At 31.2% G+C, this 24,937-nt stretch overlaps 9 protein-coding genes across 9 annotated transcripts; 2 read left to right on the top strand and 7 right to left on the bottom strand.

The window, feature by feature from the left end:
- Positions 1-211: 211 nt before the first annotated feature.
- Positions 212-2,224, bottom strand: BOR1 (Bor1p; the record flags this gene model as incomplete). The annotated part of the gene is made up of 1 exon (XM_064859427.1): positions 212-2,224. The coding sequence occupies one exon, from the start codon at positions 2,222-2,224 to the stop codon at positions 212-214; it is 2,013 nt and encodes a 670-aa protein (XP_064713670.1).
- Positions 2,225-3,013: 789 nt separating this feature from the next.
- Positions 3,014-4,528, bottom strand: MET2 (homoserine O-acetyltransferase; the record flags this gene model as incomplete). Its single annotated transcript, XM_064859426.1, has 1 exon — positions 3,014-4,528. One exon carries the CDS (start codon positions 4,526-4,528, stop codon positions 3,014-3,016), a length of 1,515 nt encoding a protein of 504 aa, XP_064713669.1.
- A 2,090-nt stretch (positions 4,529-6,618) lies between these two features.
- CAF120 (Caf120p) lies at positions 6,619-9,783 on the bottom strand (the record flags this gene model as incomplete). Its single annotated transcript, XM_064859425.1, has 1 exon — positions 6,619-9,783. One exon carries the CDS (start codon positions 9,781-9,783, stop codon positions 6,619-6,621), a length of 3,165 nt encoding a protein of 1,054 aa, XP_064713668.1.
- Positions 9,784-10,999: 1,216 nt separating this feature from the next.
- Positions 11,000-12,994, bottom strand: PRM1 (pheromone-regulated protein PRM1; the record flags this gene model as incomplete). The annotated part of the gene is made up of 1 exon (XM_064859424.1): positions 11,000-12,994. One exon carries the CDS (start codon positions 12,992-12,994, stop codon positions 11,000-11,002), a length of 1,995 nt encoding a protein of 664 aa, XP_064713667.1.
- Positions 12,995-13,523: 529 nt separating this feature from the next.
- EMG1 (18S rRNA pseudouridine methyltransferase) lies at positions 13,524-14,282 on the bottom strand (the record flags this gene model as incomplete). The annotated part of the gene is made up of 1 exon (XM_064859423.1): positions 13,524-14,282. The coding sequence occupies one exon, from the start codon at positions 14,280-14,282 to the stop codon at positions 13,524-13,526; it is 759 nt and encodes a 252-aa protein (XP_064713666.1).
- Positions 14,283-16,356: 2,074 nt separating this feature from the next.
- Positions 16,357-18,033, top strand: LCD1 (Lcd1p; the record flags this gene model as incomplete). Its single annotated transcript, XM_064859422.1, has 1 exon — positions 16,357-18,033. One exon carries the CDS (start codon positions 16,357-16,359, stop codon positions 18,031-18,033), a length of 1,677 nt encoding a protein of 558 aa, XP_064713665.1.
- Positions 18,034-18,364: 331 nt separating this feature from the next.
- Positions 18,365-19,316, bottom strand: RPL37A (60S ribosomal protein eL37 RPL37A; the record flags this gene model as incomplete). The annotated part of the gene is made up of 2 exons (XM_064859421.1): positions 18,365-18,624; positions 19,310-19,316. 2 exons carry the CDS (start codon positions 19,314-19,316, stop codon positions 18,365-18,367), a joined length of 267 nt encoding a protein of 88 aa, XP_064713664.1.
- A 1,116-nt stretch (positions 19,317-20,432) lies between these two features.
- PLM2 (Plm2p) lies at positions 20,433-22,532 on the top strand (the record flags this gene model as incomplete). The annotated part of the gene is made up of 1 exon (XM_064859420.1): positions 20,433-22,532. One exon carries the CDS (start codon positions 20,433-20,435, stop codon positions 22,530-22,532), a length of 2,100 nt encoding a protein of 699 aa, XP_064713663.1.
- A 360-nt stretch (positions 22,533-22,892) lies between these two features.
- PWA37_002868 (PSP1 family protein) lies at positions 22,893-24,899 on the bottom strand (the record flags this gene model as incomplete). The annotated part of the gene is made up of 1 exon (XM_064859419.1): positions 22,893-24,899. One exon carries the CDS (start codon positions 24,897-24,899, stop codon positions 22,893-22,895), a length of 2,007 nt encoding a protein of 668 aa, XP_064713662.1.
- Positions 24,900-24,937: the final 38 nt, after the last annotated feature.

Raw genomic sequence — 24,937 nt, 5'->3', positions numbered from 1 at the left:
TATTTATTACTTATAATAATAATGATAAGGATAAGGATAAATAACGGTCGTAACCTAAATAATTGTAGTCACAAATTGAATATTATTAGTACTTTGATAATGCGGGTATATATATAAATATACATGTATATAAATGTAATAGATAACATGTGAAAAGGCAGGAAGAATAGGGGAAAGTGACAGAAAGATAGTGAAGAATAAGTTATATAAACTATTCCAAGTTATGAATAGAAATATTTGCTTGTGACTTGGGTATTGGAGATACTGATTCACTATGTGGATTATTATTTGATATAGAGGCTGCTGATATAGTATTAGTAAAAAAATTGTGCTTGCTATGAGTACTATGAACTGTGGAATGTATTATTGTATTGCTATCATTTTCTTTGTCTGCACATGAGCTATGATAACCAAAGGGCGAATTATGGATATCATAACTTGTGAAATCCTTTTCTTCCATAATAGATGAGGAATCATTACATAAATTCTCAAATAACAGATTTTTTATAGTAAACCTTTGAGCTACTGGTGGGTCTAATATCTCTAGTTCTTCTTCAGTGAAAATCTTGGGAAACAGAAATGATATAATCACTGTTAATAATAGCACCAATGGAAATCCGATAGCGGCTATAGTATTAGTAATGGCAAATTCACCAATAAACCCAGCTAAGCTAAAAGCGATAAAGATTAATAGTGATCTCAGTGGGACCTTTGATATAGGGTTAGGTGAAGTTTCATTACTTTTAATAGTTGGATCAAGGAAAAGCCACAGGATTCTGGATATTATTGCATTATCAATAAGTCCTTGTATCCCCATTATAAAAAATAGACCTGCTAAAACAGTTTGTGGAATTTTTCCCAAACAAATTAAAAAAGGTCTTGCCATTGTAGCTATCATTAATAATCCCTGGACAGTATTAGTTACTCTTTGCTCAACGCACCTTACTACATGATTATTTTCGTCTAAAACTAATAATGATTCTGTATGTAAAGGAGCCTGTGGAATTAACCCATTGGGAGGTGGTATACCGAGGGCACCTGCTACTACAGTAGTTACACCTAACAATAGAAAATCATAATGGAATGATGATGGTTTAGTTAATCTATATTGAGCTTTTTGTGCCATTAATGATGAAACGTTGTGATCAAAATAAAATAAAATCGTTAAGATGATTCCAAATGGTAATGCAATAAATATATTCTTTGTAGAAATTGTTTTATATGCCAACCATGTCTTGGAAGCTCTACCCATATCTGTAGTGGGAAAAAATGATTTAGTGATTGGTAAAAATTGAAATTTAACATCATTTAAATATCCACCAAAATGTACAAACCCAGACCAAAACACAACAGATAAAGCTGTTGAATAATCTGAAATGAATTTTCTCAATTTATGGGGTAAATAGTTGAATTTATAGAACTCTTTGAAAAACAGTCCAAAAATGGACATTAATAATGCTACCATTACAGATGCGAATCCTGATATTAAATGTTCATTATATGAGGTGTCTTCTGTATGAAATTGTCTTATCAAAGTCTGTATTCCCTTCTCGATATATACAATATTGATGAATAAACCAAAAATGTCACAGGGGAAAGTGGTGACATACTGCAAAAGAGAAACCATATTTGTAAGTGCCAATATAAGATGTAAAATAAATGCCCAAAGATCGACCCAAAACATGAACCCAAAATAATTTGTATTCAACGGTTTTATGATGTCATAGACAGTGTAGTGAAATATTGATATTGGTCCAGTCACTCCAACAATGCATAAAGGTTGTCCAGATAAAATACCAAAGACGATACCACCAAGAGCACTAGATAATAATATTTCATTAACACCATATGAGTTATCTGTTCTATCAAACATGTCTTGAGCAAATGCGATAGCAGGTAGTAAATTATTAAAATATGTTTCCAATAAAGACGGGATGATTCTATAATCCCATGCATCCAACCAGTCTTGTTTATAGTATGGAAGTCGATCACATAAATCCACGTAAATACCTTTACCAACTCTTGGAATTCTGTGAATCCAATGCTTATATTCTGGCGCCATTTTGAGCTCAGATGTGTCATTGTTAAGTACTATACTATCTGTAAGTTCGTCAACATTACTTTCATATGAGATGAGTTCTTGAGCTATTGAAGTTTCTCTGTGTCTTAAACTGCCTGGATCGTGTGATAAATCACTTATGTCTATTGACTGTATCTCTGACATGGTTCTTTCCTAGCTAATATGGATATGTTGTCAAAGATCTTGTAAACTACGGAGATATTTATATATATGTAAAGAAGGAATCTTGATATTTCCACACTCTTATATGTGCGATGAGTGAGTGAGTGGTTGTTGTTGTTTTTCGAGGGTATTCTTATCTTTTATAGAAATGTTCACCTTCCATATTTTCATTTACCTATCTGAGAAGTTGCAAAGTTAATCATCATGTTTAAGGGATATTGTAAGCACATGGTTCTTCTTATATACAGCAGTGTGATCAGCAATCGTTGTATGTGAGCATATACTTTGTGGGTAAAAAGATACATACATCGCTCCGAAAATCTTGAACGGCTGCATCTTGTAAGGGTTCAAGGGAAAAAAAAAAAGGAAAAAAAAAAGATATATAATGGATGCAGATATCTGTGACACGTATTCCAAGATTATAAACAGGATATAAGGTAATAAAAAGACTGCATCTCTCAGTTGTTAGCATCTAACGAGTCATGAAACTGTGTGAAGCAGAATTAGGAGTAAGCGTGCGTTTTGGTATGAAGATCAATGTTATTATCTATTTATCTATATTTTGATATCAATTCCCTTTTTCTTTTTTTTTTGCTTGTTTGTTATATATATGCATGCGAATATGTATATTTGTATATAGTTCTATAGGTGTGTTACGAAAATAATAAAAACAAAGAGCATGAAAGGAGAAGGGGAGAGATGCTAAGTTGGAAAAGCTAGAGTTTATCTTTTAAGAAATTAACGTTATAACTTAGCTTTTACCGATAATTGCTACCAATTAGTCACTTCTTCAGCCTCACCAAACACAGAAGTAGTATTTTCATCCTTTCCAGGATTTCCAACCCATTCCCTTGGTTTGCTGCTGGTAAATTGGGAACAGTTCTTACGCAAAAATTTCACAATTAATTCATTAATCAATTTGAACTCTAATAGAAATGCATCATGGCCCTCCGGTGACGTTATTTTCTCCAAGTGAGCATTCTTTAAATGTTCTGCCAGGAATTCCTGTTCTGAGTAAGTGAAGAGACCGTCCGAACTGATGCCAATAATCAAGGAAGGTTGGTCCATAGAATTCAACACTTGTTCGATATTTTCATCATACTCTTCCCTATCACGTGTAAGATCATGGGTATCTAATTTCCTTGTGATGGCAATGTAGCAGTTAGCGTCGAATCTGTTGACAAATTTCGTTCCTTGGTAACGCAAATAACTTTGTGCAGAGAAATATGTCTGTGCTGGTTTAGTCTCTTTTACTTCGCCAACGACTGCTGAACTTATAGACGTTATAGAAGTAATAGAGGAATTAGATGATGATGTGCTATTGTTCCTTCTAGTTATGGGACTATCTCTATTCTGTTCTTGACAATGTGCAGTCAGTCTTGCGCTATTTAAACTGGATATACCATCGTTATGGATCTGTAGACTTTGTTCATTAACAGTAGAAGGTTCACGATGTAACGGATAAGGTTCATCCTTCAAAGAAGCTGTCTTTTGTTGTTGTGATGCAGAGGGGATTCGCCTGGAGAACTTATTTTCGAAACTGTCCCTTGATCTGTATGTCAGCAATGCAGACATTCTGGCAGCCGAAAGGCCAACAGATGGAGGGTTGTCCAAGGAGTAATACCCATCACAATAGTTTGGATCTGAATATATTGACTGTCTCTGTGCTTCGGACCAGGATATACACCAAGCGGAATGTCTTGCAGAGGTTGCCAAAGCAACCAGGTTTTTCACATAGTCTCTGCCGTAGATAGCACACCATTCAAGTGCGAGCATTCCACCCATGGAGCCACCAATGACACATGCTATAGACGTAACACCTAAAGAATCGAGCACAATGCGGTGAGCTCTTACGTCATCACGGACTGTACATAATGGGAACTCAGGACCGTATCTTTGTCCGGTTGTTTCGTCGATAGACAATGGGGAGAAAGAGCCATAGGGAGACCCCATGGAATTCAAACATATAATGAAGAATCTGGAAGGATCAAAAGCCAAATCGTCACCTAGTAAGGGTCCCCACCAGTCAGCTACATCTGAGGAACCTGTTAGAGCATGGCAGATCACTAATACATTGTCACCTGTTTCATTTAGATTCCCCCAGGTTTTATAAGCGATTGGGAAATTATTTATCGTTATACCGGATTCCAGTTGTAATTGTGGGATTTCTACTACTCTTTGGCCGTTAACGAATTTACTGAACGGATTGATTTCATGTATTTGTTCGATATCTATTTCTTTTAAAGTTTTTGACTTTAACGTATGATTAATGCTTTGAGTACTCATTTTCACTTTAATATATATATCTATGTTAATATATTATTTATCTATTCTTTATGTATTTATTTATTTATTCAATGTTATTATGTTTTTTCGGAAAGTAACACTTTAATAATAATAATAATAATAATAATAAAAAGGATTAAATAAAAAATAAGGATGATAATTATGTGTTGTGTTATACTGTATGGGATATATATGCACCCAACTTAGGAATAATAAAGGCGATAAATGAATGATAGGTGATAGAGTTGTGCATATATAAGAGTAAGAGTATTATGTAATAGAAAATATGTTGCAAGAAGAGACTCACTTCTTATAAACAATCGATCAAGAAAAGGAAAGTATATAGCAAATCAAAGTCACCTAGACCGTTCTATTGATCATCTAACAGAAAGACGTATTTATATCATCGATGGACTGCATGCGGTTGATAAAAGGATAGGATGGTGTTGTAACAATAAAAATCAGAATAATAAAGAATAATACTACTATAAGTAATGGTAATGACTAGTACTTTTTACCTTCTGTGGTTAAAATCCTTGTGTTTTGTACAAATATTGTCACACTTCAAAATATCACCACAGTTTTAAAGATATTTATTATAATAATATATTATTTCTTTACAAACAAATAACAAATAACAAGATAAAAAAAAGAAAGAAAGAAAAAAAGGACAAGTCCCGATTATTTTTACCCATGCGTATGTGGATGTGGTGTGTGGATGTGTGTATTCTATTGTTTTTCTGTTCGAGGGAGAGAAGTGTGTGAGTGTCGGTTCTGGTGGATGCCGCATCAGAGTTTTCCTGACGGAAATTATGGTTTGTACCAGTAAAAGGTGGCGGGATTGTGTTGGAGACAGGTGTCTTCGTTTAGGGATAGGATTCCGTTGAGAATCCGGTGGAGAATGAATAAGCAAGCCGCTGTTTCAGACAATGAACACACAAGAACACAGTTTCCAGCAAAAATGGCTGGACAATAATATGACTCAGAATTCCAATCGCTGTGTATTGTTTTGTGGTTTGACAAAGACAATACGATGATTTCGCTGCTGTTTTCGTTTTTGTTTCCCATAAACTGTGGGAGGGAAAAAAGGGAGTGGGGAGAGGGAAAAGAAAGACCCAGACATATTGGCCAACTTTTTTTTCAACCGGCGAAGTTTGGAGTGTCACGTGTTTGGCTCTTCCACCACCATCACCACCCCTTCTTTTTCTCTTCTTACTGTTCAAATTAGTCTGTGTCTAACAACTTTCCTTGTTCGTTTAATGGAATCTTAACGTTATTCAGCCTAGAAAACTATGTAATCTGCAAAAAGGCGTGTGAACAGTGAGGGTTACAAAATATACGAGGATATACAATTTGCAATATTTACCAGCATTTGTCCTTTTGTAATTTTATATATAGAATCTCTACTGTCTCGTAACAATTTGCTGGTTTAAGGAATAGAATGTTTATTATGTCAATTATACTCCAAGGTAAATGACTATAAATAAATATAAATAAAGATACATAGATATATACATATACAAAGAGTTATCAGTTATAATAATGTAGATATTCTAGATACACTCATCCCTAACCTCCAGCATTAAAACTAGTTAAAGAGAATTGAAGTAATTACTTTCTGCCGTGATCTTTTTTTCTTTAAAAAAAAAATTGTGAGGTTCATTTTTCTAAATTGTACTAAACAGATCTCTTTTTTTTTTGTTTTTTAGTCTTAGTTCATTACAATTTGTTGAAAAAATTGTGTATGTATGTGTGTGCGTATGTGTGTGTGTGTGTGTGTGTGTAATTGGTGCAAGCAATATGTGTTGACTACTCTTTAAAAATAAAAATAAAACGTGAGTATGCTTAGTATTGATAAAGAAGAGTTAAGAAAGCTTGAGAAAACTATTTTTTGGCATGATGCTACTGATAATTAAAATAAAATAGAATAAAATAAAATGGCTCATCTGATCTTATCTTGTACCTTTTTATTTTTCCTTTAAACGTTTACTAGTGTTACAATTTTATTTAACTATTTACATATATAATTTATACATACATGTACAAGTCTTAGAATTTGTACTAGGATTATTGGTTTCTCAATTTATTAATTATATAGACATACCATACGGATTAGTTCCGTTACTCGTATTGGGTGATGGCATGAATTGGGAAAACCCAGCAGGTTTAGGTCTTATGAACTGAGATTGTTGCTGTTGTTGCGATGGTGGTTGTGGATGGAATGGTGCTGCATGTCTATTACTGGCATTATTATTAAGATTGGGATTATTAATGGTTCTTGTATTGGAATATGGTAGTTGGTTATAGTTATGGTTATAGTTATTGTAATTGTAATTGTTATAATTAATATTATCATATCTATTAAATTGTCGGTTAGAAGAATATGATGATGCTTGATTATTTCTGTAGTTTAGAGACTGGTTTGGACCAGGTAGCCTTTGGTTTGATGGTGGATATTGGTTTTGTAATGGATAATTCATGTTTCCAGTATTGTTGTTGTACGATATATTTTGTATATATCCATGATGCTGTTGTTGATTTGACAAGATTTTGTTCATATTGTTATTATTATTATTATTATTATTATTATTATTATTATTATTATTATTATTATTATTAGCAGTTGGTATCATTGTTCTCGGAGTGATTTTTGGGTTGTTTGTATATGGTTGTGGATATTGGTTAACTGAGGGATATTGATGTTGATTATTTAGTAAAGGTTGGTTGAATGCAGGGGAGTAGTTGGTGGGTGTTGTGTGATGAGGCGATTGGTTATACCCTGATGTTTGTGGTTGTATTAGTATTTGTTGTGCTCCAGTATTTGATAATGAATCTTTTTTCATAGAATATGGATTAGGAATCATTTGACTAGCTATACCATTATTATTGTCCATCTTTTGTAAATTACTTGTTTGTTGTGGCAGCAGTTGATTCACTGGTGGAGGTGGTGGTGGGGGTTTCTTATGTGTTATATTCTGTGTGGTTATATTTGATGTGTTATTAGTATTAACTTGAGCAACCAAAGGAGTTACAGTTCGGTCCCTATCTACATTTTGTTTATCAGTATCATTAGCATCATCATTATTATTATTAGCAGTAGTTATATGTCTTGGGATTTGTTCTTGTTTCATAACAGTTTTATCTTTATAGTCCTTGTCACTATTTTCATTGACTATAGATCTTTGGGTTTTATTTGTCGTGGAACCATATATATTTTCCATCTCCAACATTTGACTCTGTTCAACAAACTCAGGATCAAAAACATCATGCTCACTCGAATTATTGGTGTTTTCTTTTGACAAATTTAATTCTTTCATTTTTATACTGAATTCTGGATGATCGTAATTGTTATTGTCTTCGATTTCACGGTAGGCATCAATAAGAAATGAGAAACTTGATTCCGCTCTTGTGTGTCTATTATCGTAATTTTTTGCACTTGATTGATTATCAAAAGTATCAAAATTGGAACTTTGTAATTTTAATGGTTCAGGTTTATACTTTCGAGAAGGTGAGTATTCATTTTCCCTCGCGTTCGCAGTCATGGCTGCAAAATTGTTGTATCTTTTATTGACTTGTGCGAAGTGGTCCTCTTCTTTTGAATTATTTACTTTTGGTATTACCGTATGTTGTGTATCTTTAAACTCCTTTGTATGATTATTTTCTGATATTTGTTGATTGTTGATTGTTTCCAAAATATCTCTTTGATTCTTTGCTACCGTTTTGTTGGCTAGTACCTGATCAGTAAATTCTGGTTTTAATACTCCTGGATTGGAAGTATCTAAATCTAATGGTGATTCTAGGGATTTAGATGATGAACTCTTTAAACTTGTTGAAGATTTAAAGCCAGTACTGTTATTCTTCTGATAAACTTTGCTGGCATTCAATTTTGGTGAAAATATGTCAGGTTTACCATTAGTATTCCTTAATAATGGTGATAAGATATTTCCAGATGTTTGAAATAATTCACCACTCTCTAAAAATTGTGTGCCAAGAATATTTTTTAAAGATTTAGTTGATCCACAACCACTATACCCTTTATTTAATTTTGTTTGTAAAATGTCGCGTATTTTAGTTGTCCATTCAGACGAATTCCAATAAAGACAGCTTGAAGATTTTGTTAATGGTATTAAATCTTCCGGTTGTAAATAATATATGTGAGGCAATGTAGGTAATGCAAATAGTAACGAAATTGGATCATCTTTATTAGCAATAAGCTTCTTTGGTCTACCATATAACCTAAACGCATTCATTGCTGGAAGTAGAAACCTGATAATTGTATCATAACATGGCACAGCTTCGTGTCTTTCAGGCATGATAAACAAATTAGTCTCTTGGATGGTATCATCTCCTTTGAATTTTGCTTTACCTTCCAGTTTAATCATTGTAGAATTGTCGATCAGTTTAGGAGATGATGGATAGACTGCATAGATTGCATTTGCATGAGTCACAGTTGTCATTGAATGTTGTTTTTTAATCTTTTTATCACTTTCATAAAAATTTATTTCACCAAATGTATCTTTTTTTTTATTGACATTTTGAGTAATTACTGCATAGCATCTCTTCCACGGCATGCCGACACCAAATCTAACACTTACCCATTCCTCATAATCAAATTTGGTTGAGGCCAATAATACACCTATATCACTTAAACGAGACCCTCTACTTGATATAAATGCACCCGTGTATGCTTCTTGTAAAGATGTGGATTCATAAAGACTCAGTCTTACAGCAACATTCCACTGATTGAATGATTCTTTATTACTGAACTGTAAAAAATATCTATTTTTCAAAGTAGTAGATACAACAAGAATATTCTCCAATTTTTTGTTGTTCTGGGCAGATACACCTTTAACCGTTTCCACACACTGAATATTAGCATCTGTAAAATTTATATAGGTGGGTTTTGTAGCTGAATTTTTTAAAGTAGCTTCATCGACCCCATTAAGATCATTCGCATTCCACAATGCCAATTGAGTACCGATAAGTACAGCATACTTCTCTTCCCATTTTCTAGCTCCAGGAGCCCCATCATTTTTTAGATCTTCTAACATTAACAAAACACCCTCATGGTACCTTCTATGTAAATGTGCAGATAGTAAAGTCAAAATAGGCATTAATTCTGGAGATGCTTGGTCATTTACTATAGAATTCAATGATTTATCTTCTATTTCTATTGTTTGGGAAGTTAATTCGTTACTGAATTTTTCTGAAATATTTATCATAGGTGATTTTGCACCTGAGAATATTCTTTTCATGCTTTAGAGAATTGCCTGGTGATAAATGTGAACTCTCTTGTTTCTTATAACGTGTTTTGTTCTATTACTTTTTTTTCTTGTTGTTTCTGTATTTTCTCAATGATATTATAGTTAATAGATATTCTGTGATTAGAGGGGCTAGCGATAATGAGTGTAAAAAAGTTGGAATAATATGCTGGTTGATTTTTAATAGAGGGAAGGAGGATATCCTAAGAACAATCTTAACTTAAATAGAAAAAAAAAAGAAAGAAAGAGAAAGAGGTGAAAGTACTGGAAAGTTATATAAGACAGGGTTATTATTTCCTTATAATCAATGTCTTTAGTTTTTTTTAAAGATCTGATGAATTTTCGATTGTATAAGCTTATTCTCAGTGTTGTTTTTAGTGTGGTTGGGACAGAAGTTACTTAAGTGGTTTGATAACTGTTGAGATAGCTATCTTGACAAAATCAAAAATCATTATCAAAACTAACGATGCTGCCTTCAGACAGTGCTGGTGGAAATTCCGTCATTTCTCAAGAAAATAGAAAATAAATGAAAGAAAAAGTGTTGAAATATAATTATTAGAGCTATGTTTGATAATCTAAATTCATCGTACTAAGTGATTAAAAGTTATGAAAATTTATAGTAAAGAAGATTCAAAGATAAAATGAGTATACTGTATAATATTGTATCTTGTATATTACTTATATAGAAAGAAAAGGACTAAGCAATAAAATAACAATTTATAGTACCACTAACTTCCTACTATAAATAATAATAAAACTTATAATACCACCAATATCCTATTGTAAGTTACATTATCTTATTATATTAGTTTAAAATGAACTCGACTAGAATTTTTGATTCTGAAGCCTTGCGTCAACAAAAAGGAAAAAAAAAAGAAATTAAATAAGTTAAAGAAAGAAATTCCGGAAGTGCGGAAGTGTGGAAACTCCAGGCGGAATTAAAATTTCCTCATGTAGGAAAGCAGTATTACTCGATTAGGTCATTGTGTCACAAATATACATGTATTTGGCTTTTACTGAAAATGGCAAAAATGTTGTGACACCTCAATAGAGGGGCTTGGCATAAATCAGATCTGTGTTTTTTAACATGGAATATACATATATATATAGAGAGATAGAGAGATAGAGAGAGAGAGAAAAAAAAATGTATATTTTGGTGAAAAGTACGACATTTATGCAGCTGGTTGATGTTTTCTTTCTTCTTTTTTTATTAACGCCTCTGTGTCTGTTTCTGCAACATTATGAGAATGGCTAATGGAATTTGAATAACCCACATACTGATTATGATGCAGGAAATAACTAATTCCAAAATTACTGTTTTATGAAGGCTATTCAAAACACTTGATAATAGAATCTGTATTTCATTCCAGATATTCATTACTAGTGGCTCTTGATTGTGAGTATTTTCAGATGCTATGCTGTTGTTAACACTTATAGTGCTATTCTGTGTTATTAAGGTTTTAAGTTGCCAAACCAACTCTGTGGAATTTATTTGAGGAAATGACACATGTGCTTTATTGTGGATCCATGTCATAGCCTGTTCTATGGAATATAATTTATCCTCAATAACACATTTCACCACAGTAGTCATTGGTTTATAGAGTAAAGTCCCTTTGAAAAGATCTGATAGTGTTGTGTCTATACCGTTAATCATTGTTTTAACAGTGTTATTAACAGAACTTGTTCCAGTCGTCACCCATCCAAATATTTGTTCATTAATATTTGATTCTGTGTAGTTTATATATTGATTTGTATTGTGGGTCCATATTGTAAGGTCTTTCTTTAAAAAATCTAAATTTGATGAGTTGACGAAATTTTTTGTTGCATAGGATTCAATTTTATTGATGTGTCTTTTCAATACACATAAAATTATTAATTGGAAACATGACACAATGATTCCAAGAATTCCAATTGAAAGAACAAAAATTGCCCTTTCCGACACAATATATGAAATAAACCAGGATAACTTTTTTCTTTTTGACATTGGGTAATTTTTCTTATTAAAAGTAAATAGAAAGATCAAAAAATCATAAATTTTTGTCTGCCAAACATTGAAGTACCTGTTAAAACTTTCAATTACATCAAAGGAATCGTCTAAATCATTATTGGAATCTGTTTCATATTCTTTTTTATCATTCATTATTATAAGAATGTCGTTGTATTTGTCAAATATATCCCTTTCAAAATGTTTCAATTTTTGCCATTGTTTGATCTCTTTCCATGCTTCGGGTAGCATCATCACACATGCACCAAATACTAGCAATACCAATAAAATAATTGTAACAGTTTTTAAATTTTTATTTAGTTCCTGAAAAAAAAATTCAATATCTGGTGTATTTGAAGAGCAAATTCCAATGAAGGACGTATTATCTTTAGCTACTTTATGCGTTTGATATACGCTATGTATATTACTTTTTGCTATAACCTTAGAAACATTTATTGAGGCAATATCATTTTTAATGATCTGGAAAGGTTTTGTAATTAAAGATTTTGTTTCATTTTTAACAGTGTGGAAGTCTGGTGTCTTCGCAGATAGTTCTTTTAATTTCACATTTATTGATGGCGAAATATAAAGCTTTCTTAAGGAATTAATAGTTAAATTTACTTTTTTAATGTTATCTGTAACCTCACTTGCTTTGTTACTATTATTTGAATCTAAATTTTTGAAAAAATTTTTTATCTTAGAGACGCTCGAAATTATTTTATTCAATATAATCGAAACATCATTTAATCCATTTTCTAGATCATCGGCGAAAGTGGATACAGTAGTGTTTACTATGCTGATCAAATTTTCGGTGGTATTTGTTGCTATATCGACAGCACCATCAATAGTACTCACCAATAAGCAGGTATAGGTGCCTAGATATAAATCGATGATAAAAGTTACTAATTCTTCACTCGCAGTTACTAAAAGTGACAATATGGTTAGAATAGACTTTATTGTTTCTTCCATTGCCTTTTTAATTAAATAATTACTTATTGAATTCAAATAGGAATGTGTATTTGTTAAAAAATTGTAATATATTAAATCAATAGTTCTACAATGAGATATAATGAATTGTTTTGAGCTGTTTAATTCATTACATATCGAAATATAGAAAAAAAAAATTTTGAAGAATGAGAGTAATAAAATTATCGTATATTTATTTAACCAGAGCTGTGATAATTTATCATTTAATTGTAAATATGATTTAAATTTGTACATTAGATTCGGCAATTTTGAGTAACTTGATTTTAGAAGAGGAAAAGAAAGAGAGAACAAGAAAGATCTCCTTTTTTTTATTCATTATCTGACCTATGAAAATTAAAAAGTTTAGAATTAACATATGTCGTTCTTTAACTGAAAGGGGGAATATTTCCTGGTGTTTTTATTTTTGTATGTATATACTATATATATTTAACAAGTATGGTATAAGATATAATATGCGACATTTTTAAAACAAAGGTGAAAAATTTAAGTCCAAGAAAAAAAACTAATTGTTAGAATGACACACATGTTATATTAGAAGTATAAAAGAGAACGGAAAAGAAAGAAGCATAAATAGATTGTGTGTAAAAGTATTATAATACATGTGAGATCTTTGTTTCACTGTTGTTGTTGTTGTTGTTTTTTCAAATAAAGACAACAGAAAACACAAAACAATCAGATACATATACAACTAGTACAAAAAACTGTATAATTGTAATAATTACATAATTAAATGTTTATTCTTTTTTTTTTTCTTTCTCCTGCCTTATAAAATATTCCAGGCATCTTCAGCACCATGACAGAACTTAGAACAGGCAACAGATGCGGATAAAGGATAGTTGGACAACCCAATCTTCTCATCTACGTATTCATCAGCGAAATTATCTTTACCCCTTGCCATAGCACCGACAAATATACAAATACTTTCATCAGAATCCAATTTCTTAATATAATCTTGTACACGCACGACAGGTGCATCAAAGGATAGAGTAACTTTACGACATTTTGTTGGTAAATGATCAGTGATTGGGTTTTTGATAACTTTCAATAATTTTTCCTCTGAATTGACGGATCTAATCGACAATTTGTGTAATAGCTGAACCATTAGTCCAGAGAATCTTTTAAAAGTTCTTGGTATACGGACGGTTGGATTGACTTCAATAAGAACACCTTTGCTTGTTTGGATGTAGACTTGTAATTTACCAGCTTTATTGATGGGAGAATCCAATAGAGTCAACAGACATTGATGTGTGATATCTGGTCTAGCCTCACTTATATCTCTACCCATTTTTTTCAAAATACCTTGATGATCATCACAGTTCAACAGAGCATACTTATCACCACCTGGGCCATGGGACGATATCTTGTGTGTTTCTAGAGAAGCCTGAGCTAAGACTACGATTAGTCTTTGTGTGGTTTTATCCTTGGAGGTGAGAACAGTTGGTGCTTGAGGGACTAAAGACGCAGGTAATGCTTTTTCTTCACCATTTCTTATGGCATCTCTTACTCTTGAATCTTCAACCATAATATATATGTGTATGTATATGTATATGTATATGTATGTGTATATGTGTGTACGTGTGTGTGCGTTAGTGTATAGGTGTGACCCTAATTTAATGTAGAATGGAATATTATGAATCAACACATGAGGGAATGAAGAGAAGAACAATACCTATGATCGTACTGTACACGCAACCATTAAAAATTAACCGATGCTTGCCATCATTACTTCTTCATACGTTCTTCATTTTCTTATTATGAGTATTTTATTCTATTTTATCTTATTTCATTCTTAAAAAAAATTAAAAAAAAAAGAAAGAAAAAAGAAAAATTTTATGTGTACGTATATCGTTCTGTACGGAGAACAACATAGGAGGTCAGAGATTTGCTGTAGAGGTCTTAAGATGCAATAAAAGATGGTGTCTGTGTGTCTCTTTTGAGATATTAAACGTTGATAAATTGTTTGAGATCTAAGTTGGAATGATGGATAACAGGTTTCCCCTCATTTTTTTTTATTTTTACTTCTATTTTAGTGTTCCCTTAATCGTTGTGGGAGCCTCACTATACATTGTACAGTAATTGTTACTAATATAAAATATTGTTGAGAATGAGTGTCTGTAGTCATTGGATATATAGTAAACATTCTCAATATTATATTAAATAGATTTAGTATACAAAATTATAATAAAGTTCTTCACTTTCTTTCTCTATATACAACATAGAAGTAATAATACGCAAAGATTGTAAATAAGATAAAAATAATGTATGATGAAATCCTTGGCTTTATATATGTTAACATTAAGCCATTTTCCTCTACAAACAGTAAGATATTTAATAAACAAACTCAACAACCTTTGGTGACCTCTCAACAATTATTACTCAACAATTTATCGTTTAGTGTCTGCTAAAATCTTATTGTTCTATCTATTTCATTATAGAACATTCTATTTCAACAAATATATATATCTATGTATGTATGTATTGAAGGCAACATATAGTTGGTGTAACGTTATGTGTGTGGTTGATCCAGTAAAGTATGTAAATGACACTACCCATTACTTCTAAATGGGAACTTTTTGGAGATGTCTTGTGTATGTGTGTGTGTTTCATTTAATGTTTAGTTGGATAAATTGTTTGTTTGCTTGTTTGTTTCGTTTTTTTCCTCTTCTTTTTGGTGACAAAAGTGGCCTGCAAAAGGTTCGAATGGGTAGAACAGAGAAAGAAGGAGGAGGAAAACCATTGCAAGAGAAATAAACATAAACATCCCAAAAGAAGAAACAATGCATGATGGATCTGATAGGATGTTAAAGGACCTAGTCACAGAGACCAAATACATCAGCAACAGCATCAACATATTAAGATAAGCTAAAGGATGTAGACAAACAATAGATACATCATATGATTCCCCATCCATGAAATAAAAATGAATAAAGAAGGAGATAGGGCTGCTGATAATGAACATAACCATGATGGTGATGAGAGTTTGTTTTCCTCGGATGATGATGATTTGATATTGGGTTTAGCTAATCAACCATCTAAATTTACACAAGCTGCTCAAACACATAACTATGAACGTACTGCTGATTCCATAAACATTCCTGCAAGCATTAATCAAAACACTAATAACAATAGTAATGACAAAAATAATGACAACAATAACAGCAATAACGGTTATATTAAATCTTTGTATGATAAATTAACAGTTGCTCAAGGAGAAGCTAGTATGCTTAGAGATAAAATCGAATTGTTTAATAAAAATAGAGATAAGGAAAGATTGCTTCAATTAGAAAAAGAAAATCAAATCAAACAGGATACTCTAAATGAAGTTAATAAATTAAAAGAAATCATACAAAGATTGGAAGATGAAAAAAAATTCTTACTGATTGAAAATAAAACTTGGTCAAAATTCAACAAAATTAAAAATAACAACAACAACAATAATAATAATACTAACTACAGTACTGTAAATAATAACGATAATTCTTCTTCTTTTCTAGGTGGTGATCTTAAAACAATTAAATCCTCTCCATCCATAAAAAAAAAGAAAGGTTGGTGCTGATTTTTTAAATAAACACAATTTTGTTCAGTTGAACAATTCCATGAGAAACATCTCATCTGATGAAAGTAACCAGTTATACGATACCTTATTGAGTCATAGATTAAACCAATGTGATATGACCACTTTGCAAATCCTTAATAATATCAAACTAGGTCATATTAATAGTTTCAATTATAGAACGTTTACAATCGACCAAAATCAATCCATTGGTGAATCAATAACAACTTTCTTATTGATTAATAAAAAAAATATGAAGTTAGATAATTTTATCAACATAATTCTGGAAAATCTTGCAAACCTAATTAAAGAAATCTCTTTAAATGAAAATGAAACAAGTTTATCTATACCATTCCTTATATGTTTAATGTTTCAGACTATCCAGTTTAGGCCAAGTACCGTTCATTACACATCTTTAAGAGAGTTATTTATTTTCTTATGTGATTTAATTAAAAAAAATCAACATGTCTTGAGAAAGCCGTTACATGACTCACCCCTCCACATTAATGTTGAACCCAGAATCTTCCAATATGAAATGATAGATGACCTAATTATATGTTTCTCATTCGACACCTTGGAAATGATTCTAAAGATTTTACAGAACCATAACAATATTGATAACTTTATCGATTTTTTGAATATCGACATCTTACAAAATTTGGAACAGTTATATAAATTATGTTTCTCCATCTCCTATAATCCAATTATTAATATAATATTCAACATGGTAGGGATATTGAATACATTAACAAATATTTTGATATCTGTCATTAATATAAAGGAACATAGCGATACTAAGAACTTCCCACAAGCCAGTTGGTGGAGTAATTGTTTGCCCAGGTTATACACACTATTGAATACAAACATACGGAATTTTAACCCGATTGAAGAGACAGATTCTAACTGTTTTTCAAAAAAACGATATTTCGATGTAGCCGGATTAATAAGAAACATTGGTCATAATTCATGGTCCAAATTCATATCAAAATTAATCTGTAGAGGTAAATTACAATTTTTACCAAGAGTCATTTACAAAGACGATATTTTAGATCCAGATCATTATGAATCCATAATTGTTGGTCAACTTGATTTTAAACCAGAGAGATGGTTACATCTTTTGAAAAATGACATTTTACAAATATTGGAGAACCTTTTGTACCTTTATCCTAATAATGAAATTATAGCCAATGGTGATATGCTATTTGAATTGACAAAATTTCTGTCTCGTGAACAAGAAGAATTGCTAGTAACATATATTGGCCAAGATAACCCAAATGTAATGCTCAAGATTCAAAATGTGGAACATACAATCAGATTAATATACCAACTAATGATCTATTTTGGTGATAACATTAGTGATCAAAATATAAAATCAATAGAATCTGAACTGGTCACCTCTTTATGGAGGATAATAGTATCACAAGTAGATGACCATATACGCTCCCATGACGATATGAAAGATCATCGTCATCTAGTTGACAAGCTAAATGAGCTGACATTAAAAGATGATAAATTGTATTATGAAGATGCATTGGAGACTATACCTGAGTATATTATGGATGAATTATCAAATGATTTAGAGTCCAGGTCCTATAAAATTATGCAAATCAAATATGATAAAGTTTATCAAGAGATGGCAAAGATTATATTTGAGACCAAATTGAATGGACTTCTTACCATGGATGAAATAGATTCGTTATATAGTGCAATGGGACTCTGAAACACACACCTACATATATATATATATACATAGTGATATATTTTTCTCATATAACTGCATAGTATATTCATTTCCCAATACTTGTTTTCTCTCATATTCGTACCTTTAGATACTACTTGAATCACTCTATATAATCTCTAAATGGGATCAGCCATGTTTCTATTGTCTTCTATGACAAAGGAAAACACTAACGAGTATTATAGAGAAAAACAAACAATATATAACCATATACAAATACTAAAATTTATTTATTAATTTTACGTATATATATATATTTATATATTTATAGAAATTTATGCATGTATTAAATTAATTAAATACAATACAAAACTTAAGCGGAGGCCTTGGCAGCAGTACCAGTTTGGAAGCCGTTCTTGAATCTTCTAGAAACGTGCTTCAAGTATTGCATTCTACCGGTACCAGTAGTTCTTCTTCTTTTGGCCTTGGCACCCCAGTTGTAAGATCTAGTCTTGGCACTTGGGTAACCACAAGAGGCACAGGTGCTCTTTTGAATGTGGAAGGAACGACGACCACATCTCTTACATAAAGTGTGGGATTTGTTGTGACGCTTACCGAAAGATGGAGTACCCTCTATTTAAAAAACAAACAAACAAACAACAATTGAGTCATTCATTATTCATTGATCATCATATAATTTATTAAGGATATGTATTTGAATGTTAAAGTTCAACATATACGATATAATAAAAAAAGAGATGAGAGAAAAACAAAATCGTTAGTAATTAACTTTCCTTACTTTTTCAAAATCAAATTCTCGCAGTACAACAACAATAAATCATATAAAATGAAGAGGTAACTCGGGCATATATTCTGTGCTCTGTGGTATTCAAAGTTGACCATCATAATATATTCATTTCCTCCTTCACTTCTGCTTTTATCTATTCATATGTGAGATGCCAGTCTACCAAGTATCAAAACTTATTAATTACAGAGTTCTGATAGTCCTATCCCATACAATTGAACCAAAAGGAAAACACAATTCTCATATCAAATAAAAATTTTTCACACATATCACACTATCGGAAAACACAATTTACTTAACAACAAATCACTAAATCAAAAATAACAATATTTTTCCCTAAAACATAAGTGACGAATCGAAAGTTCCAACTTGGTTTAATATTCTAATAAATATTGTCTCTCTGCTTTGTCCTCTTTTTTACTTCCACATTTATTTATCAAATTACTGATTTATTTCGATTGAGTACTTCAATTATCACATTATATTTTCAAATAACAATATTTCCCTACATACTACCCATTTTTACTTATCTTTATTCGTTTGGTTACGGGTTGTTTAACAAAGAAGAGGAGATTTACTATACAAGAGCAAGCTATATTAACACTTCTCTTATAAGAAGCAACGTTACCAATGTCTTCAATGTTTTATTAAACTCTATCTGTACAAGGAATTGGAAAGTGCCTCTTCCTAGCTCCTACTTCACAACAGTACGTTCAATAGAGTAAGACATTACACCCTTCCCATACAAAAGAGTTCCTCTACCCCCCATTTACTCAGACAAACATCAGTACTGAGTAAGTCTCTCTTGCCATTCCTTGACTTGTGTTCTCTAACGTTCAACTCCTTCCTTTCCCCTCTCACTGTGCATGTTTGTTTGAACGTCTTTCTCTCTACCTGTCTATCTCGCCTGTTCGCGTCTCTCTCCACTGCGCTGTATAATTGCGCATCGGTTGTGGAAATCCTTTCCAGTTCTTCCCTCTAAAGTTTATTTTCTCGGTTCTGTTTACCCTCCACCACTAAAAGATAGGTATGGGAGAACAAGGAGAAAGAGCTTGCACCAAACAGGAAAAACAAACAAACCAAGAAGCAAACAGAAAAAAATAAAAAGGAAACCGAAACATGTCGGCATGTTACTAGAATAAATATCTAGAATAGGAAATTATTACATTTAACAAAAAAAATAACAAATTCGTCTTTTCTGCACCTGAGAAAAACAAATCCCGACAAGTTCACTTAGATGTCTGGATGTTAAAACAGTCATGTTTTTTTAGTTTGTTTGTAAATGACGCGTAAACAGCTTGGCGTTTACAATTTCTTTTTCGTGTTCACAAGCACGTAAAATAACAATTGAACAAAAAGATATATATTCCAGATCTACAGATAAAAATATGATCAAAGGCAAAAATCCTGATAATCTAAAACATTTTAAAAATGTATCACAGAGTAATACATTAGGGTATATTATTACAGACTTGAACTGCCTAGTCTTATCATTGGAATAAATCGATTGATGGAAGGGGTAAGAATTAAAGGTCTGACAAGCTGGTGTAATAGAAAAATCTGAGGAAACAAAAGAAAAAAAAAGAACAAGTAAGGAGCAGAAGTACATATTAGCTGCTATTATAAAAAAAATAAAATGTCTAATAACTTCCCCCCATCTTCTCCTGTTAAATGGTATCAGTCAGATCATATCTCCTCCAAAAATAACAAGATTAGCGAAGATAAATCAAATCTATTGTCTGATGATCATAAACAAATAATAACCAATGACCATCGCACCCATTCCGACCGTTATCCTACTCCAAATCCTTCTTCAAGTATCGGAATTTTTATTCCATCATCTCCTGTGTCTTCTTCTTTTGTAACAAAGGATATCAATACCAATAAAAATAATACCACCACTACTAATAAACATTATACACGACAACTTTTGTCTGATTTTTCTCCAACAGAACATTTCAATATTAAAACACATCCTAATGCAATTAACAGTATAAATACTACAACCTGCGATACTATACCTATCTTTCTTAGTCCTAATACATCACAACATTATATACTTGGTCGAAAATCAAGCATATGTGACATAAAATTGCCACATCATAAAAACATATCAAGGCAACACGCAATTATATCTTACAATGACAAAAATAAAATACTTAACATAAATTGCCTAGGTCATAACAGTATGATTATATCATTTCAAAGTCGGACTGATTATTCTTTAGAAAGCGTGGAACCAAAGGATAATAAACTTAATGAAAAATCTATTGGTAAAATGTATAAAATAGCATCACATATACAAAATAATAATAAAATTAGCAATAGATTGCTGAAAAGGCATAACAATTTGATATCATTTTCCCTTTTAAAGAATGAAATTGTGCAATTACCCCTGATAGACAATATAATTTTAGATTTTAGAAAGTGTAAATGTGTGATTAAATTGTGCCAAGATGATTGTCATGATACTGACACTGAAGATGAATTTGCATTGTTTCCTACAAAAAGTGATGATTTTGTTTGTACACCGACAAAACATTTGGTACCAATTTATCCAAATCTGGATAATTCACCAACAACTGAAAAAAGTTCTCACATAAATGAAAAAGGTAGTCCAAGCATGCTTTTGAAAACACCATCTCCAAAACAGCCACCATCATCACGACAACAGCATTTACCGTATAATGACACCCTAAATCAACAACTACCACAGACTCCAATAAAAAAAAAATATAAATTTGATACGGATGTATATAATAATATACGTAGATTGAATAATGTGGAGTCACCCATTAAAAAATTCTCAAAGACAATTGACGATAATATTAGTTTATCAAGTATATTAAAATCTGAAACATTAGCAGAAACAACAGCGGAAAAAAAATCTTTTAAACTTGAAAATCACACGATACCTAAACCGATAGAATCAGTAAATATTACTTCGAATATTGGTAAAGGTTATGAGTTTAAAGTTGAATTACCAAAAAGCTTCCACAATAATATAAATAATATCAGTGTCGAAAATGAAACATATCCATTTGAGCAAGATAGTACAAACAAACATAAACCATCATCAAATAAAGGTATAAGTGTATTTGAATGGAGTCCTAATATTGAAAAAAATGATAACACTAAGTATTCAGTAACTGAAGACTTAATACAACACGGCTCCAAAAATATGGATAAATTGACTAGAGAACCACATTTAGATCAGTATGAAAGAAACAATAAGATAAGTGAAAGATATCATCTATCATCATTAGTGTCAGAGAAATCGCACCTAGAAGTCAAAGATGAGTCAACATCAAAAAAAAGAAAATTAAATACACAGCTTAACATACATAAAAATACAGGTATTACTCAAACTCTAAATAAAAAAGATATTAATTTACAGGATGTTTCAAGAATAATTGTTAATCAAATTGCATTTTCAAATTTAAAACAAACACCTTTATCACATATAATGAATATTAATGGCACTACAAGATCCCTGACAAAGGATAAAATTAAATCCTTGTTGCGTGACATACCATGTATCGGAGAAATCAAAAGATATGGCAAGGACGCAGCAGGTAACTTACTAGAAGCAGATTATTATTATGATCTAGAAAATGATGATGATAAAGAAAGAAGAAGTGTTCTAATTTCATTGAAAGGTGGGAAAAATCTTGGGTTAAGATCATGTCGTAAAACTCATAAACAATATTATTGGAAAAAACCATCTAAAAGGTAGATTTTTGGAAACAAAGAATATTTAACTATAAAAAAGATGGAGAATTCTCCCTATACAACAACTAATAATTGTTTTTTATTTATAGATTTGTGATATAGAAAATACCTATCGGTCTGGACAACTTTATGATATAATGAATTAAAATGAAAAAAAAAAATAAGAAAACGAAAATCAAGTGCAAAACACACAGCATAAACTGATTTTTCCTATATTTATATATTATTATTTATATATGGATGAATATATGTATATATATATATAAATTATTCAATGCATTGTTTAAAAATTAACTACAAAAGTCTTTGATAAAAACCATAATGATGTTTTATCAAACCCTTATAACATAAACTATTGTTTCATCTAAAATAATTCATCTAATAATTCTTTATAAATTCCAATTTGGAAATTATCCAATTCAACTTTATTCAATGGAGGTATATGTAAAGGTTCGTCAAAAGACGTAGTTGGAGTGTATAAAGTAAATTGATTATTTTTGTTTAAATCTAAGAATTGTGGACTTCTAGTCATCTGCTCATAAATTGATAATTCTTTTCTACTATTATCATAGTATTTGGAATCTATATTTAAATTATTGGGGACTGCGCATAACCAGATTCTCGTCTTATAGTATTTAAACAATTCCTTAATTAATTCTCTAAAATCATTTCTTTCTTCACATATATAATAAAATGTGAGTTTTTTCCTATCAAATTGAAATTCAGAATTTAAGATCTTTATATTTAGAGGCTTTTTCATGTTATTAGTATTGATACCACTGACATTTGTGGAGTTTCCGTCATTGCTCCTTAAATTATTCAAATTTTGTAATTTCAACTGGGCAACGTGCAAAGCTTTTAATTCATCTTGAAACTTATATTGAAGATTGGTCATAACTTCCCAAGGAGTAGCAAATCTTAAAACTTGTTTTGACGGTATAATAAATTGAGTCAGTTCTGTGGTATCATACAATTTATTGTTTAATTTTTCACCAATACCATTTTTAGAATTGATTAATGCTTGGATAAATTTATCGTTTGGGTAATGTTGGCTTTTAGTAGTAATCAACGAATCAAAATGTACTTTTTTCTTTAAAAAATTAGCAAATAAAGCCAAATTCAAACTGATATCGGATTCCACAATTTGCACTAAATCTTTACCTCTATCACCATCAATGAGCACTAGATCACCTCTTTTCAATTGAAGGTTTGTGTTTTGGGTAGTTGATAACAATTCCAATTTCCCATTTTTCAAAGCTACTAAAACCAAACCTTTTGGCTTGAAAGATATCATATTCTGTATGTTCTGATTTGCTAGACCATCATTATCGGTATTAGAACTCTTACTTATTTGTGATATAAAATCCAGATTACAATTATGAAGAAATTTTAAAAAATCCAAAACTTTTATCTTTCTTTCTTGATCAATTTGAACATTTGAAAATGTACTATCATTTTGTGAAGCTAACAAATCCTTAATATAGTCGACAAATGGAAAGACAACATTACTTGAGAAATAATTATTACCACATGTCTCATAAAATCGATGCAACTCATTTGAAGAGGTAATATTCTTCTCGTCAATCAGTAAAAGACCATCATCTATAGATACTTCATTGGGTTTATGGGTATTGCGTATGGTGTGTTCGACAAGATAATTTGAGGTTTGATTGTTTATTGAATTATCAAAATTATATCTGTTGTTTGATACATCACCATTTGATATAGAATGGTGTTTTCTGATATTATGGTTAGGACTTGGACCTATATTTGAAGGAGGTAATTGACCAAAACGATTCGGTGGATATGCTAACTGAGTGAAGTTCTGATTTGTATAACCATTTACATTCAAAGGTATATTATTAGGTATATTCGTTGCTGTTGTTGTTACAAAGGCATTAGAAGAAGGATATCTTCTACTTTCGTCATGGACCCATACAGTGTTTTGTTTTTGATTATGAGTATGATCTAAATGTTGTTGATTTTCCGGTAAAGATAAGTGTCTGTGAAAGGGATAACGACTGCTTAAAACGTCATTGCTAGGGTAGTTGCCATTAAACTTTACACTATTTTGAGGTAATTGAAACAAATTATTGTCGAAAGTAGAATAAGGGGTAGCAGTAGTCGTTGCAGTAGTAGGTATAACCGTTTGACTTATATTTAAATTCTTGAAACCAGTAATGAAACTGAAATTATCTAATTGTCTATTAACAACGCCAGTTGAATGTGTGTGATTATTATTCATAATATTGTCTGAATATTCTGATAAAGAAATCTCACTCTGGTTTTTAAATAACAATTTTTCATAGTGGTTACGTAAATCCTGATTATCAGAGATACTTGTAGTACTATTAATCGAAGGTAATTCCATTGTTAGTATATGTATATATAGTCTTTCTTTCTTTCTTT

This window comes from Arxiozyma heterogenica (assembly GCF_036370985.1).
Source record: "Arxiozyma heterogenica strain weizmannii chromosome Unknown scaffold_25, whole genome shotgun sequence".
In the NCBI taxonomy this organism is placed as follows: domain Eukaryota; kingdom Fungi; phylum Ascomycota; class Saccharomycetes; order Saccharomycetales; family Saccharomycetaceae; genus Arxiozyma; species Arxiozyma heterogenica.
The sequence above is the reverse complement of the archived record's forward strand: the minus strand, read 5'-3'. Positions and strand labels throughout refer to the sequence as shown.